At 36.3% G+C, this 18,967-nt stretch overlaps 1 protein-coding gene across 1 annotated transcript in view; it reads right to left on the bottom strand.

Moving 5' to 3' along the window:
• LOC117327627 (putative glutamate synthase [NADPH]) overlaps positions 1 to 16,665 on the bottom strand; it is a 75,333-nt gene extending 58,668 nt beyond the window's left edge. Inside the window, exons 1-3 of the mRNA XM_033884687.1 lie at positions 16,541 to 16,665; positions 13,956 to 14,350; positions 7,754 to 7,884 (exon numbers count right to left, since the gene is read on the bottom strand). Of these exons, the coding sequence (XP_033740578.1) occupies positions 7,754 to 7,884; positions 13,956 to 14,081 (257 nt within the window). The 5' untranslated portion in view covers positions 14,082 to 14,350; positions 16,541 to 16,665. The remainder of the gene's footprint in view (positions 1 to 7,753; positions 7,885 to 13,955; positions 14,351 to 16,540) is intronic.
• Positions 16,666 to 18,967: the final 2,302 nt, after the last annotated feature.

Consider the following 18,967-nt stretch of genomic DNA (forward strand, 5'->3'; position numbering starts at 1 on the left):
CATATATATATATATGTACACATGTAATAAGGAAACCGTTACGATCGAGCTGTAAAAACCACTTTACTACTTTCACAAACAAAAAAGAATTTCCTTGATCATACAAAGTGTCTGTGTATATTCAAAGTTACAGTCAATATTCAATCACTGGTGCCATATCAAAAAGGCCCATGTTACATGTATAGATGCCCGATTTTAATCCATCCCTATCAGAATTATATGTTGTGTATATCCAGTATTGCCATGTATGCAGGTGAAGGATCAGAGGAATACTGTACCTAAGGCCCATGACCTAGTTAGGACCTGTACTAGTTGTGCGCCCAAAGACATGCAGGTGATAGACAAGCATTAACATTCACAGTGCTGGCAACATCCTATTCTGCTGACAAGGCACTTCAACTCAAAAAGTTGGCAAAATTTGCACCATTGCATGGGGAGAAAGTTTTGTGCATTTTTATTGGTTTTAAATTACTATATGCTTCAACATAACTTCCAACCTGTGTGTGTCATGAGAAAATAGCATGCTATAGAATATTTATCCATCCTACATGATTACCAAAAACATTCCTTCTGTATTGGAACCATGAGTCTGTTGTACCAAAAAACAGGGCTCAGCAATTCTGAGGCATTTATGTGAAAACAGTGTATAAAAGAAAATAATCTGTTATAATTGAATTTTTCTGCCAAGAATTCTGTAAATGGTTACGCTTATGTACACATTCTGGTATATCTTGGTGTCCAGAAAATATTTTAACAAAAATATGTTCTGCACTTTAATAGGTAGGCTAAACATATGGTTCTTATATTAGTAGTGTATGTTTGGATTACTATATGGCAGCAGCCTAATCTGCCGGAACTTTAAAAAAAAGTTCATTTTAAATCTTAAGTTTCCAATCTACAGGCAGTTACCAACTTGAAAACCAAAGTTTTGGCAAGATAAATTCTGTCATAAAGGTCATGAACTCTCACCTGCTGCACACCATGGAAACCTTTTATATTTCGGATATTTTAGACAAACTCATATTGTGAACCCCAGGTCACAGACAGACAGAATGTATTCCTGTCATGATCAGCTGACATGTTAAAATTTATCATATTTTTAGATGTACTGTAAAACAAAAGAGTTGTATCTTACTAACAACCCTTTTTTCTTATGGAATCATTACAATACATTTCAAAATAGTGAAATACATTATATATAAAGAAGAAGCATTTACATTAGTTATTTTTCCTGTGTATTAAGTAATCTTCATTTTACTTGGGAAAGGAATAAGTCAAGACTGTCCTGAGAAAGTGAGCAAAGTTCAAAAACTCCCGAGTCAAACCGGTCCTTAGTTTACTGGTATAATTCCTGTATTGATTATATATTAGCTTACTCTTATATACCATGATATGTTACTTCATACATGTACAGCTAGCATAGAAATACTTCATACAGCTCGTATAGAAATACTTCATACAGCTCGTATAGAAATACTTCTTACAGCTCGTATAGAAATACTTCTTACAGCTCGTATAGAAATACTTCATACAGCTCGTATAGAAATACTTCATACAGCTCGTATAGAAATACTTCATACAGCTCGTATAGAAATACTTCATACAGCTCGTATAGAAATACTTCATACAGCTAGTATAGAAATACGTCATACAGCTCGTATAGAAATACTTCATACAGGTAGTATAGAAATACTTCATACAGCTAGTATAGAAATACGTCATACAGCTCGTATAGAAATACTTCATACAGCTAGTATAGAAATACGTCATACAACTCGTATAGAAATACTTCATACAACTCGTATAGAAATACTTCATACAACTCGTATAGAAATACTTCATACAGCTAGTATAGAAATACTTCATACAGCTCGTATAGAAATACTTCATACAGCTAGTATAGAAATACTTCATACAACTCGAATAGAAATACTTCATACAGCTCGTATAGAAATACTTCATACAGCTATAGTATAGAAATACTTCATACAGCTAGTATAGAAATACTTCATACAGCTATAGAAGGCACTTTAGAATGCTTTATATCAACATGCATGTGAAACTCTTATTGAAGTAACATTGACCTTTGGCCAAGTGTTGATGTGGAAACTTGTATTAGGTATAAGTTCAATGAGTGCATGACAATGAATGTGAAGAAAATTTTTATTTTAATTTTGGTAAATGACATTGACATTTAACCAATCAGCAATGAAAACAATGGTGAGTTTTTATCAAAAACTGTTAATAAATTTATACAACTGTGTACATTGACACTCAGTAACAAACTATTTAGGTACAAACAGTGAAACAGCAGAATTCTATTTTTAGTAACAGTATCCAACTTGATTGTTGACCATATGGAATCATATACATGTATACATGTATGCAAACTTGTCCATTGATAGGTACATGAAATGCAAAGAAACAGGTCAAGTTTCAGTTTCATGAAAGAGTGATGTCAAAGGGTTTAAGAAGAAATTTCATTTGGAGTATGAGTGACCTTGATCAGATTAAATTAGTCTAATCAGGACAATATGTTTCATTGAAATTTCTCAATAAATACAACAAATTGAGTGATGACAACAGAGTCTGTCGAACAGACAAAATGGATATGGACAACATATAATATCTACTGCTATGTCAAGATCGGCTATAAAAATTCCTGTACATGAATTGCCTGCTTTTTCTTATAGGCTCCAACAAACAACCCTATTAATACAAGGGCTATGTAGGTATACTGGGCTGGACAACAACAGTGTTTGTGTTTCAACGCTGGTCAGCTAGTGCCCAACAAACTAGATATATAAGAAGCTGCGGGCAGATGTTTTTCCAGTGTAAAGGTATATCGGAGGTCACAAGTGACACATTCCTGTACCTGTCCATTTTTCAAACTTGACCTGAACTCCCATGATTTGTTGTGGTATGTACAATTATATGAATGTTTCACTGTCTGAGATCCACCTCTATTTGTCTCGGTAGCATATTGTAATTGATGCATGACACAACATAGTTTGTAAGTGTATTTTGTTGGTTCAGGACAGGTGATAGTATACTCAAGTATGGCTGTAGTACGGCTGTACCTGTACTAGTACAATTATATGTAACACTCATAAGATTTTTAAGCTTAGATCATATAATGTTATAGAAGTCACACGCAACAAGAACAGCAGCTTAGAATTAGATTATAATTGAAGCATGACCCTGCTCTCACAATACACATGTAATTCATTATGTTTACTCTTGGGTTAAGTAATTACTGTATAGTTGGTAATATTATAAGGGGATTTAATTTCGCTATATTTATGGTCATTGCACAACTGCTCTCAAAATATTTGATTATGATAAAATGCCAGTATCTTGGCTGAAATCATGTCCTTTGATTTTTCGGCATAGCCGTATAATGTTCTTTTGGCCCCGGATATGACGTGACAGGTGGCGTTACTGGTCAAGATATTCTTTTGGCCCCGGATATGACGTGACAGGTGGCGTTACTGGTCAAGACGAAGTATGTGATTGGTCAATGTAGCGGTTAATGCAAAATGCAGATATCCAGTTAAAAAACGAAACAAAATTAAGATTGAATACAAGCTGAATAAGTGGATGTATCTTTTCCAATGACACATTAATAATTTAATTTTGCTTGTAACAAGCATTTTCATTGAATTGGCTCACAAAATTATGTTATCATATCTCATAACATAAATAATGACTGTGACGTCAGCGAAATAATCGTTGTTCACGGGATTTTGTAGTTATCGATGTGTTTTTAAATATCTGGAGCAAAATAAATATGTTAAACTTAATGAAAATGTTTCTAACCGTTGTTAATTAAATTATAAGGGTTAACTGTAATATTGTTTTTACGTTATTGAGCAATAACACAAAAAACTGGGGTGTACTCTTTTCATAAACCGCTTTGCGGTTTATTCAGAGTACATCCCAGTTTTTTGTGTTATTGCTCAATAACGTAAAAAAATATTACAGTTAACCCTTAAATAAAATTATATTCCTGATTCAAATGCAGTCTTATTATCACCAAAAATGATTCAAACTGATACAATTTTGTTATCCTTGCTGAAACGCATTAGGTCGTTGATTTATTTCACCAGCAGTTTTACATTATAACCACCAGCATTAAAACTATGCCGTTTATCTTTTATAAAGATATTTCTTGTTTACATGTATTTTTTATATCTATATACTGTATGTAAATGTGTACATTTTAGTGTTAATTGTATTTCAGCGCTGTAGGCATTCTACTTAATCATGATTGTGCTAATTGCATTCTTTATATTATTTTTTAAGACAAGCATTTTGGGTGCGCCAATTCATTATAGCGTTGATTTTTTCAAATTCATTTTTACACTAAAATTTGAGTGCACCAAAATAAGAATGTTGATTGTATCCACAGTTCAATGTATAAGCTTTGATCCAAGTAGAGGGTGTGTGAGCTTATAGCACAGCAAACAATTAGCATCTGTCAGCATGTTCTAATTATTCAAAAAGAAATGTTCAGTACAAAAGTCTTGGTCTTCATTATTATCAGGCAAGATTGTAGCAGGACTTTTAGTACAATTAAATATCAAATAACACTGCTTTTCAATAAACTGATCAACTGATATATACAGTAGATGTATTTAAGTCAAAGGGTCATCTATAAGGACATGACCGTTTAACCCATTTATAAGGACTTGACCATTTAACCCATTTATAAGGACACAAATATTAAACCCATTTGTTGACCTCAGCAGTTTAAAATGCAGTGTGAATAGTAAATAGCATACTGATTAGCTGGAATGGTACATTTCATCAATTTATCTTTAATCTACATTTGTATTAGCATTAAGTAGACAATTGTGATAACAATACATGAAATTCGGTCTCCATTTTAAATTGCATTTTATAGTCTCTTGTTTGAAAATACAACATTTTAAGTTTTTGGTTGCAGAGCAAAAAATGTTATCACATGAATATACAAGAGGCCCATGGGGCCTGTATCGCTCACCTGGTTGGATTAGACCAAATGTCGAAATAATGTTCATATTCAAATTGTTTTATTTGTAAAACTCTAACAATGCTATATATGGTTATAGTGTGGGAATCCGAACTGCTTTAAAGATTAATGAAGTCCAGACTCTCTAAGGTCTGAAAGACCTCAAGAATTGTTTATAGAACATGCATTCATCACTTTATGACTAGTAGCGATTTAAAGGAATTACCTCTATTTCACCTATTGGGCCCGCCCCTTTGGCCATTCGGGGGCCAGAGTCACCATTTATGCAAAATCTGTTCCCCTGTTTCTGACCAAATTGGGTTCAAATCCATTCATAACTTGATGACTAGTAGCGATTCAAAGGAATTACCTCTATTTCCCCCACTGGGCCCCGCCCTTTTGGCCCCTTTAGGGTCAGAGCCACCATTTATGCAAAATCTGTTCCCCTTCCCCCAAGGATGTTTCTGACCAAATTGGGTTCAAATCCCTTCACAACTTTATGACTAGTAGAGATTTAGAGGAATTACCTCTATTTCCCATATTTGGGCCAGCCCCTTTGGCCCCTCGGGGGTCAGAATTACCATTTATGCAAAATCTGTTCCCCTTTCCACAAGGATGTTTCTGACCAAATTGGGTTCAAATCCATTCATAACTTTATGACTAGTAGTGATTTAAAGGAATTACCTCTATTACCCCTATTGGGCCCCGCCCCTTTGGCCCCTCGGGGGTCAGAATCACCATTTATGCAAAATCTGTTCCCCTTCCCCCAAGGATGTTTCTGACAAAATTTGGTTCAAATCCATTCATAACTTTATGACAAGTAGCGATTTAAAGGAATTACCTTAATTTCCCCTATTGGGCCCCGCCCCTTTGGTCCCTTTGGAGTCAGAGCCACCATTTATGCAAAATCTTTTCCCCTTCCCCCAAGGATGTTTCTGACCAAATTGGGTTCAAATCCATTCATAACTTATGACTAGTAGTGATTTAAAGGAATTACCTCTATTACCCCTATTGGGCCCCGCCCCTTTGGCCACCATTTATGCAAAATCTCTTCCCCTTCCCCAGGGATGTTTCTGACCAAATTGGGTTGAAATCCATTCATAACTATATGACAAGTAGCGATTTAAAGGAATTACCTTAATTTCCCCTATTGGGCCCCGCCCCTATGGCCCCCGGGGGTCAGAGCCACCATTAATGCAAAATCTTTTCCCCTTCCCCCAAGGATGTTTCTGACTAAATTGGGTTCAAATCCATTCATAACTTTATGACTAGTAGAGATTTAGAGGAATTACCTCTATTTCCCATATTTGGCCCCGCCCCTTTGGCCCCTCGGGGGTCAGAATCACCATTTATGCAAAATCTGTTCCCCTTCCCCCAAGGATGTTTCTGACCAAATTGGGTTCATGCAAATCCATTCATAACTTTATGACTAGTAGTGATTTAAAGGAATTACCTCTATATCCCCTATTGGGCCCCGCCCCTTTGGCCCCTTGGGGGTCAGAGCCACCATTTATGCAAAATCTCTTCCTCTTCCCCCAAGGATGTTTCTGACAAAATTGGGTTCAAATCCATTCGTAACTTTATGACTAGTAGCGATTTAAAGGAATTACCTCTATATCCCCTATTGGGCCCCGCCCCTTTGGCCCCTTGGGGGTCAGAGCCACCATTTATGCAAAATCTCTTCCTCTTCCCCCAAGGATGTTTCTGACAAAATTGGGTTCAAATCCATTCGTAACTTTATGACTAGTAGAGATTTAGAGGAATTACCTCTATTTCCCATATTTGGCCCCGACCCTTTGGCCCCTCGGGGGTCAGAATCACCATTTATGTAAAATCTGTTCCCCTTCCCCCAAGGATGTTTCTGACCAAATTGGGTTGAAATCCATTCATACCTTTATGACTAGTAGCGATTTAAAGGAATTATCTCTATTTCCCCTATTGGGCCCCGCCCGTTTGGCCCCTCAGGGGTCAGAGTCACCATTTATGCAAAATCTGTTCCCATTCTGCCAAGGATGTTTCTGGCCAAATTTGGTCAAAATCCAATAAGAACTTTATGACTAGTAGCGATTTGAAGCAAATGTTGACGGACGGACGGACGGACGGACGACGGACGACGGACGGACGGACGACGGACGCTGCGCCATGGCATAAGCTCACCGGACCTTCGGTCCAGGTGAGCTAAAAATGATTTTAATATTGATAGTATACCCTTGTGATTTGTAAATTTTAAAGTGTAATCTTTTATCTCGATTCTGACCTCAGCCTGAACTAGAACAAATATCGGTCACCGGATTATATCACCTCAACATAACCTACAAAACACTTATCATCAGGCAGGACTGATAATCTTAATCAGTATCATCATTTCAGCTTTCTGTAGACAATATATGCTTAGGTTAAAATTGTGTTACACAGTCATCACTTTTTTAAACATGCCTGACTATTTCAAGATAATTTCATAAAAAAACCAACCAATCCTTTTTTTTTTCTATTCATCACTTAATACGTATTGTACATCTTACTGCTGTAATGATATGTCTGTATTATTATACCTTGTAATATAATGTACCTGTATGTATACTATATGTAAAAGGATGAATAAAAAGATTTCAAAAAAAAAAAAAAAAAAAAGATAATTTCATTTGTGGCTCAATCTCTTGTACATTAACACGCGAATACCTGATACAAGTAAAGCTAGATGATATTACCCGAGTACCCTGTGGTAGAACCTGATACATTAGTAAAGTTAGGTGGTATTACCTGAGTACCCTGTGGTAGAGTTTATGAGGGATCCCTGTGAGGACCCCAGCGCCATCACCCGTATCATTGTCACACCCGCACGCCCCGCGGTGCTCCATCCGCTGTAACATGATCTGGGCATCTCGTAACACCTTCAAAACAAATTAAATGGTAATTACAATATATTACTGGAGGCATGGTGAACAATAATCAAATATCACTTATTATTATTTTTAACATTAACTGATCTGATAATCAATCATAACTTTTCTGAACCAATTATTGGATTATTGGCAACATGTTCATGTGGTGAACAAGAGGCCTTATGGGCCTGTATCGCTCACCTGGCTCTACGAAAATTTGAAGTTGATTGAGGTCATTTCAACAGATACTATGCTGATTACCACTTTATTCAAATATCAGTGTAAGCTAGGTTTATTTATGTCAATAAACTTTCTAGTCTTTCATTCCAGCATACTATTGGCCTAATATCAGGTCTTGGTGACACTTGGCTATCGCATAATCATTGTTTAAAGATTTAAGCCTATTTCACCCTGTGACCTTGAATGTAAGTCAAGGTCATTCATTAGAACAAACTTGGTAGCCCTTTACCCCAGAATGCTACAGGCCTAATATTAAGTCCCTTGGCCCTCTTGGTTATTGAGAAGATGTTGTTTGAAGATTTTAGCCTATTTGACCCTATGTGACCTTGAATGAAGGTCAAGGTCATTCATTTGAACAAACTTGGTAGCCCTTTACCCCAGAATGCTACAGGCCAAATATCAAGTCCCTGGGCCTCTTGCATTGGTTATTAAGAAGTTATTTAAAGATTTCAGCCTATTTGACCCCTGTGACCTTGTATGAAGGTCAATGTCATTCATTTGAACAACTTGGTAGCCCTTCACCCCAGCATGCTACAGGCCTAATATTAAGTCCCTGGGCCTCTTGGTTATTGAGAAGATGTTGTTTGAAGATTTTAGCCTATTTGACCTATGTGACCTTGAATGAAGGTCAATGTCATTTATTTGAACAAACTTGGCAGCCCTTCACCCCAGCATGCTACAGGCCCAATAGCAAGTCTCTGGGCCTCTTGGTTATTGAGAAAAAGTCATTTGAAGATTATAGCCTATTTGACCCATGTGACCTTGAATGAAAATCAAGGTCATTTATTTGAGCAAACTTGGTAGCCCTTCAACCCAGCATGCTACAAGTCCAATATCAAGTCCCTGGGCCTCTTGGTTATTGAGAAGAAGTCGTTTCAAGATTATAGCCTATTTGACCTATGTAACCTTGAGTGAAGATCAAGGTCATTTATTTGAACAAACTTGGTAGCCCTTCACCCCAGCATGCTACAGGCCCAATATCAAGTCTCTGGGCCTCTTGGTTATTGAGAAGATGTCGTTTGAAGATTATAGCCTATTTGACCCATGTGACCTTGAATGAAAGCCAAGGTCATTTATTTGAACAAACTTGGTAGCCCTTCACCCCAGCATGCTACAGGCCCAATATCAAGTCTCTGGGCCTCTTGGTTATTGAGAAGATGTCGTTTGAAGATTATAGCCTATTTGACCCATGTGACCTTGAATGAAAGCCAAGGTCATTTATTTGAACATACTTGGTAGCCCTTCACCCCAGAATGCTACAGGCCAAATATCAAGTCCCTGGGCCTCTTGGTTATTGAGAAGAAGTTGTTTGATGATTATAGCCTATTTGACCCATGTGACCTTGAATGAAGGTCAAGGTCATTTATTTGAACAAACTTGGTAGCCCTTCACCCCAGTATGCTACATGCCCAATATCAAGTCCCTGGGCCTCTTGGTTATTGAGAAGAAGTCATTTGAAGATTATAGCTTATATTAATTGACCTATGTCACCTTGAATGAAAGTCAGGGTCATTTATTTGAACAAACTTGGTAGCCCTTCACCCTAGCATGCTACAGGCCCAATATCAAGTCCCTACAGGGCCTCTTGGTTATTGAGAAAAGTCGTTAGAAGATTATAGCCTATTTAATTTGACCTCTGTGGCCTTGAATGAAGGTTATTCATTTGAACAAACTTGGTAGCCCTTCACTCCAGCATGCTACAGGCCTAATATCAAGTCCTTCGGCCTTTTGGTTATTAAGAAGAAGTTGTTTAAATGAAAAAAGTTGACGCCGGACGGCTTGACGACGGACGGACGATGGACGCTGCACCACAGCATAAGCTCACTTGCCCTTCAGGCAGGTGAGCTAATAATAGATAGTTTCTTTTCATCTGTTTTAAAGAATGCTTTAAAATCTGAGCATTTGATATCAAAAGTCATACTACATACTTCATACAGTATCTATAAAGTAACATAATTTACAGAGCCAAATAGTGGAACAAAAATTGGGATTTGAAGTAAATACACAAACATGAGTTAATGCATGGTTATGCAACCGTAACTGTAGCTGCTATCGCACCCCGAAATCTAGTTTATCTGTCCCATATTCTTATAAACACACACGTAGAAAATTACCGACACCAGGATGTAAGTATTTCCAGAGGCAAAACATTTTATCAGACTTGATTTAAAATCATCCTTTACTCACTATATATGATATAGGGAAATGAATCGCGAAACATACAATTTATTTATTTTGTAAGAATATGTCCTTTTAAAATTTATAATATTCCTCTATTTTATTTACGATACAATAGAGTATAGAACATCAATATTAACATCAGAGTATTATGTAAACAATGAGATCAGAACAATTACAATATAACAACATCATGATCATGACTACACGTTTATTGATTGCTGGCATATCTATACCCAGATATATATATACCCAGTGAAGACGAATTCTATTTCAAAATTCCCTCGAGATTGGGGAAAGACACAGAATAATTGATTAAACACCCACACATTCAAGGACTCCATCGTGACGTACATACGATGTGTCTCCATCGGCACTTTCAAGAGCTGCGTCTATTTTCTATCCCATAACACCAACCCATACTGCTGACGTAAACTATTCCCAAATCAATTGTGACGAAAGCAATTTGTCCAAACAGAACTGTATAAAGCACCAACATTTTGCCACAATTTTGTTCCAAAAGCAATTCCTTCTGTAGGCTTATTGATTTCATATCAGCACAGCCTTATGGAGTATTTAGTGGTTCAGAACTGACTTGATGTGTTTTCTCATCCATTCACGTATATATATATTCTCTATTAACAAACTTTGTTTTAATTAGACAGCAGATACATGTCGCCCCCTTTTTTCCCATGGGGAACATATCAAAAGTTTTCCTGATGAGGATATCTAAATATTTCCTTATGGGGACTGTATCAAAAGGTTTCCTGATGAGGATATCTAAATATTTCCCAATGGGGACTGTATCAAAAGGTTTCCTGATGTGGATATCTAAATATTTCCCAATGGGGACTGTATCAAAAGGTTTCCTAAGGAGGATATCTAAATATTTCCTTATGGGGAACATATCAAAAGGTTTCCTGATGTGGATATCTAAATATTTCCCAATGGGGATAGTATCAAAAGGTTTCCTGATGAGGATATCTAAATATTTCCCAATGGAGACTGTATCAAAAGGTTTCCTGATGTGGATATCTAAATATTTCCTTATGGGGACTGTATCAAAAGGTTTCCTCAGGAGGATATCTAAATATTTCCTTATGGGGAACATATCAAAAGGTTTCCTGATGTGGATATCTAAATATTTCCCAATGGGGACTGTATCAAAAGGTTTCCTGATGAGGATATTTAAATTTTTCCCAATGGGGACTGTATCAAAAGGTTTCCTGATGTGGATATCTAAAAATTTCCCAATGGAGACTGTATCAAAAGGTTTCCTAATGTGGATATCTAAATATTTCCTTATGGGGACTGTATCAAAAGGTTTCCTGACGAGGATATCTAAATATTTCCCAATGGGGACTGTATCAAAAGGTTTCCTGATGTGGATATCAAAATATTTCCCAATGGGGACTGTATCAAAAGGTTTACTGATGAGGATATCTAAATATTTCCCAATGGGGACTGTATCAAAAGGTTTCCTGATGTGGATATCTATATATTTCCTCATGGGGACTGTATCAAAAGGTTTCCTGATGAGGATATCTAAATATTTCCTTATGGGGAACATATCAAAAGGTTTCCTGATGAGGATATCTAAATATTTACTTATGGGGACTGTATCAAAAGGTTTCCTGATGTGGATATCTAAATATTTCCTTACAGGGACTGTATCAAAAGGTTTCCTGATGTGGATATCTAAATATTTCCTTACAGGGACTGTATCAAAAGGTTTCCTAATGAGGATATTATATCTAAATATTTCCTTATGGGGAACATATCAAAAGGTTTCCTGATGTGGATATCTAAATATTTCCCAATGGGGACAGTATCAAAAGGTGTCCTGATGAGGATATCTAAATATTTCCCAATGGGGACAGTATCAAAAGGTTTCCTGATGAGGATATCTAAATATTTCCCAATGGGGACTGTATCAAAAGGTTTCCTGATGAGGATATCTAAATATTTCCCAATGGGGACTGTATCAAAAGGTTTCCTGATGTGGATATCTAAATATTTCCTTATGGGGACTGTATCAAAAGGTTTCCTAAGGAGGATATCTAAATATTTCCTTATGGGGAACACATCAAAAGGTTTCCTGATGTGGATATCTAAATATTTCCTTATGGGGACTGTATCAAAAGGTTTCCTGATGAGGATATCTAAATATTTCCCAATGGGGACATATCAAAAGGTTTCCTGATGTGGATATCTAAATATTTCCCAATGGGGACTGTATCAAAAGGTTTCCTGATGTGGATATCTAAATATTTCCTTATGGGGACTGTATCAAAAGGTTTCCTGATGAGGATATCTAAATATTTCCTTATGGGGACTGTATCAAAAGGTTTCCTGATGTGGATATCTAAATATTTCCAAATGGGGACTGTATCAAAAGGTTTCCTGATGTGGATATCTAAATATTTCCTTATGGGGACTGTATCAAAAGGTTTCCTGATGAGGATATCTAAATATTTCCTTATGGGGAACATATCAAAAGGTTTCCTGATGAGGATATCTAAATATTTCCTTATGGGGACTGTATCAAAAGTTTCCTGATGTGGATATCTAAATATTTCCTTACAGGGACTGTATCAAAAGGTTTCCTAAGGAGGATATTTAAATATTTCCTGATGGGGAATGTATCAAAAGGTTTCCTGATGAGGATATCTAAATATTTCCTTATGGGGACTGTATCAAAAGGTTTCCTGATGAGGATATCTAAATATTTCCTTATGGGGACTGTATCAAAAGGTTTCCTGATGTGGATATCTAAATATTTCCTTACAGGGACTGTATCAAAAGGTTTCCTAATGAGGATATCTAAATATTTCCTTATGGGGAATGTATCAAAAGGTTTCCTGATGAGGATATCTAAATATTTCCCAATGGGGACTGTTTCAAATGGTTTCCTGATGAGGATATTTAAATATTTCCCAATGGGGACTGTATCAAAAGGTTTCCTGATGAGGATATCTAAATATTTCCCAATGGGGACCGTATCAAAAGGTTTCCTGATGTGGATATCTAAATATTTCCTTACGGGGACTGTATCAAAAGGTTTCCTAATGAGGATATCTAAATATTTCCCAATGGGGAACATATCAAAAGGTTTCCTGATGAGGATATCTTAATATTTCCTTACGGGGACTGTATCAAAAGATTTCCTGATGGGGATAAATGATTTCCTGATGAGAATATCAAATCCAGGAGATCATATCAGCTAGCTCCAGATGAAACACAGTAAATTCAACACAGATAACATTAAAGGAAACATTAATTGGTTCGATATATTCTGATAAAGAAAATAAACTGTAACAGTTGTGATGATTGTCAGGATTATACATATAACACATGAATTGTTATGCTTTAAGATGATAGTATCAAGAATGATTTTGTAAGGGCGCACATGTTTTTGTCCTTTTGTTATACGTAACAAAAAAAAATTAATTTAGTATCCTGTAATAATTGCCCAACCTTCAACTCTGAGAAAATCAGGTATGGACACCCTGGACTTAATAAACTCTACTCATTGAAGAATGTGTAAACCTGGTCAGAAGTGTAGCTATATATATAGCTAGGTTTCATGGAAAACAATTGTTTTCGAGTCGCCATCAAAGGAAGGCTAATGTCTCATATAAAAATTACTTATTTATATTTACCTTATGTGAGCGGATGCCATCGATGCTAACTACAAATCCAACGCCACAGGCATCACTTTCAAGTGTTGGGTCATAAAGTCCACATTTCTCCGGAATTCCAGGAACACGGCCCTCCACACAAGGCATCCCTAGCCCTGTGTAAATCTAGGTCACTGCAGCCTCGTCAGACTAAATGTTGTTCTATATGTATAATTCTACAAGGCAATTTAGCCTCTTTGAAATGTCTATTGTTTTATCGAATCTTCAGTGTTTCTATTACAGGATAAGGTGTTCTGGCGTTATAAGATATCCTGTACCATCTGGTGTTGAAAGTCAGTGAAAAGAAGTCACACAAAATGGCAGACTCTATATATATACAAACTGTCAATGGCGTTAGCTATTATTGTGGTATTGATCTGAAATGGAAAAAAGCATTTGTTAGACAGAGATAATTACTGTAGCTATATCAGTCTTAGATGAGATATAGAACAGCCTATCAAGAATTGTAATGCAATTATCAAAGAATGGTGTTATCTTCAAATTACATGTTACACTCATTCAGAATTTTAATCTTGCATGCACAGAACATGCTCCAGTCTGAACATTTTTGGTTCTTATAATTACCTGTAATCAAATTAAATGGCAACTTTTTTATCTACATTAAAGAAAAAATTCAGGACATTCATAATCTGAATCTTAACATCAGAATTAAATGTTTTATACCTGAAAAAGTAGTGTACAGTTTTCATCTGATAATTAGAAAGTGAGTTTACAGCTTACACTTAATTTTGACTCATGTATACATAGTCAACGTTTATTACCGCAGGTCAATGAAATTTATTTGCAAGCATTTCAACTGACTTGCAATAGATGATGGGTGCTTATCTGGAAATTCTAAGGGACTTATAAATAGCATTTAGCTAGATAAATACTATAACTGAATTTAACATTTCAGTTTATGTGACTATTGATCACATGTTTCAATCACAATGTGTGCTCCTGCTATTAAGGTTAAATTTTTGTGTGCTAGTCAATTAAAGATCTTTTCCTAATTTAATCACTGGTAGATGGGAAAAGTAAGCAATTTCTAATATTGCATGGCGCAGGATAACCCAAGTGTCAAATGAAATGCTCAGAGTACAGCTAGATCGAGTATCGATCAGCCGAGTGATAAAATCCTGTATCTCTGATAACCTGGTGAACAGCACAGCGGGAATCTGCAGACCAGGATAACAGGATTATAGAAGGAATGCATTATAATCAACATAGATATTAACAATAAGATTAGATATATATATGTATACACAAGCTTACAGGTTGTTTATATATACATGTACTGTATAAATGAAATGGAAATCTCCCAGCTCCAATGTTTCATACTGGTACAAACAAGCCTCATAAACCCCATGGGATCGATCGAACACTAATAGAAATATGTATTAAGGCCAAAACATATGATTGTGTCAAATACAAATTGACATGTCCCTTCAATCCCAAGAGTTGGAGTTCATTTTGGGAGTCAAAAATTCTACAGTATAGCAACCTCTTACATGATTTTATATATCAAACTATTATCTTATCATCATCACACTTTGATTAGAAATTAGGATATTGGGTGGCAGTGGTATAAATACACTCGCCTTTCACCTATGCAGTTTTCCTGGTTCCCTGTTTGGACGTGGAAAGGTATGGGGTCACCTGCCCAATTAAATAGGTTTTCACCGGTACCCAGGTTTACTCCCCACCCCTTTAACACAGGCTTCCATGTCTTGCTCTACTGTGTCTTGTTCTATTAAGTCTCTAATTACTGAAAATCTGATGATCCACGAGTAAGTCACTTGGTTCAATATTCATTACCCAAGACAATGAGCAACTGCTGTATTTTTTCTGGTATGTCAAAATGGGGTTTGCTTGTAATTAATTTAATCTGAACTCAAATATTCAAGTTAATTAATTCAACAAAACCGAATCCTGCTGTGGGCCTTCATTTATGCACCTATCACGGGTATTTCTGACAATAAATTGAGATATACATTTTCTGTATATCATATAAAAAAAAGACGGGTCTATCATTATATTATATTATATACACCGTATATGCCTTGTATCGCAATAACTGTCAGAATTCACCATACATTTAGCTTTCCATTAAACAGAAATACTGGATGTTTATACACACTAAAAACCAAAAATAAAATTTAACAATTGACTTTCCAAAAAGATGCCTTAAATACAACAAGCCAATGAACTGTCATGTAAGTGATAAAAAAACAATCGTCTGATCAAATTAACAGAGTTATGTCCCCTGTACTGCTCTAGATCTCGGATCAGCATCTGAAGCACGTGTGTTACACAAGACTGAATAGTTGTATAACATGCCACATACAAACAGATACCTCCTAGTCTGCATCATTTCGCACTTAAACACCAATTACCAGTATCCGTTCATATACAACTGTGTACGACGTGCTAAGAATAAACAATTGCAATGTTTACATTTGTGCATCCCAAGACATGCATGTTCCGCTTCATTTCGTGTGATCGACACACGTGTGCAACATATATATAGTAAAGGACAAATTTTCAAATATGACTGAAACACTCACGTGTGTGGATCCAACCTGGCAGACACCTATAAGGGACCTTGGTACACCGCGATACCACCGATACAGACAGATTTTGTAATTACACGGTTTCCCGGCCTTACAGAACTACAATCGTTACCGGTGAAGGTTACACACTTCAGTATACTGTGACCACGTGAACCCAGCGTGTACCGGGCTTCCATTTCATTGGCTCGCTGTACAGATTCATTATTAATGGTACATGTATGTGTGCATTTCTACCTGTGGAAAAATCGGCCAACGTATTCAGGCGCTGCCCCAAAGACACTTGATGACACACCTGGTTGTTCATGTTATGTGAAAAAACCCTAATAGTTTAGATTCTGATTAGTGTTATATTTAAATAATACAGGATGCACGTGACTATACCATGCATATTTTTGCAACAATTTATTTTTCCTGGGGCAAGAGGAATAATCTGAACGTTTATGTTATAGACGTTTATTAGGATTTATCAGGATAATTAATGGTTGCAGGCTGGAAGCCTCTATATCCATAACAACAATATATGTACATAAAATAAATAAATGATTGATTTCCAGTATATCAATGGCTATGTTTCCTCAATATATCTAAAATGTTAAACTTTAAAATGAATATTTTTCCAGTGTTTATCTAACATTACTTCAAAGTTGTATACAGTATCTGCTTCTATAATATGTTGCGGTAAATTATTCCATACATCTATTATTCTGTTACTGAAGAAATTCTTTCTTACATTGTAATTCTAGATTACAACGTTTCTTAAAAATTTTCTCAGAGTGACCTCTCGTCCTACTAGAACTGTCCATTTGGAAAAAGTTCTCAGTTACTCTATAGCCTAATCATAAAGTTTTTTTTAACTATTTTAAAACATTGATAATGTCCCCTCTAGTTCTCCGATGTTGTAAAGTTGGAAGATTTAGTCTCTCTAGGCGTTCTTCATATGTAAGGTTTTTGAGTCCCGGAATAAGTTTTGATGCCCTTCTTTGAACGTTCTCGATCAGGTCGATATCTGCTACTCGATATGGGTTCCATACACTTGCCGCGTATTCCAGGTGTGGTCTGACGAGAGCTTTAAATAATAACTTGAACATTGACTCATCAAGATATACAAACGATCTTCGTATCAGTCCAACTATGCTGTTCGCTTTGTTTACAATGTTATGCAGGTGAGTTTTGAAATTCAGGTCCTCATCGATGGTAACCCCAATGTCCTTTTCGTGTGTGATGTTTTCCAGCTGAATCCTCTCTCCTTCCTGTCCATTCATATAGTAATGTCTTTTCTTGGAAGCTTTTATTGATATTTTTTTTTACATTTGTTGGGGTGGAATTTGAGTAACCATTTGTTCGACCAAATTTGGAGTTTATCCAGGTTCTCCTGGAGGATTCTCACATCTTCCTCGTTCCTAATCCGTCTGTATAACTTTGTGTCATCTGCAAATAGCGGCGACGAAGATGTTGGTATTTCAGGAAGGTCGTTTATATATACTACAAATAAGATTGGGCCCAGTACACTGCCTTGCGGGATGCCGCTGATTACGGGGTATGTTTCTGACATCTCACCATTAACAATAACACGCTGACATCTATTACTCAGTTAATCCTCTATCCAATTTACTACTTTTTGGCTTACGCCATATCCTATCAATTTCTTTAAGAGGCGTTTATGCGGGACTTTATCAAATGCCTTCATAAAATCCATATAAATTACATCTATTTCTCCTCCATTATCTATAATTTCAGTCCAATCTTCTAAAACATTCAGCAACTGAAGTTGGGTTGATCGTCCCGAGATAAATCCAAATTGTTTAGAGCTTAAAAGATTATTCTTATCCATGTGATTAACTATACTGTTTCTAACTAACTTCTCTAGGGTCTTTACAACAATACTTGTGAGGCTGACAGGTCTATAATTTCCTGGGTCCGACTTCGATCCTTTCTTGTATATATGGCAGTGATGTTAGCTTCTTTCCATTCTTGAGGTAGTTTTCCATCTTCCAATGACCGGTTGAAAATCTCGGCTAAGGGTGTACTGATAAAATGTCTCAATTCCTTTAGAACTTTCGGGTGAATTTTGTCTGGCCCCTGCGATTTATTTTCATTTAAATTTGCTAAAAAGAAATTCAACGACTAATGGATTACAAATTATCTCCTCAAAAGGGTGATTTACAGTTCTAGTATTAAATTCCGGTAGGTCTCCAGATGGTTCCTTCGTAAAAACACTGCTGAAAAACTTAGCTAAGACCTCGGCTTTATCGCTGTCCTTGACTGCCATCTGTTGATCATCTCCGTTTATATAGTCCCATGAGGTCGGATATCCCTGTTCTCACTTTTCTCGTTGAGTTAACATAATTCCAAAATCGTTTTGGGTTTGATTTGATATTCTCTGCTATGCTTCGTTCCATTTCCCTCCTAGTCTTTCTTATT

The sequence above is a fragment of the Pecten maximus genome, chromosome 5 (assembly GCF_902652985.1).
Source record: "Pecten maximus chromosome 5, xPecMax1.1, whole genome shotgun sequence".
NCBI lineage: Eukaryota > Metazoa > Mollusca > Bivalvia > Pectinida > Pectinidae > Pecten > Pecten maximus.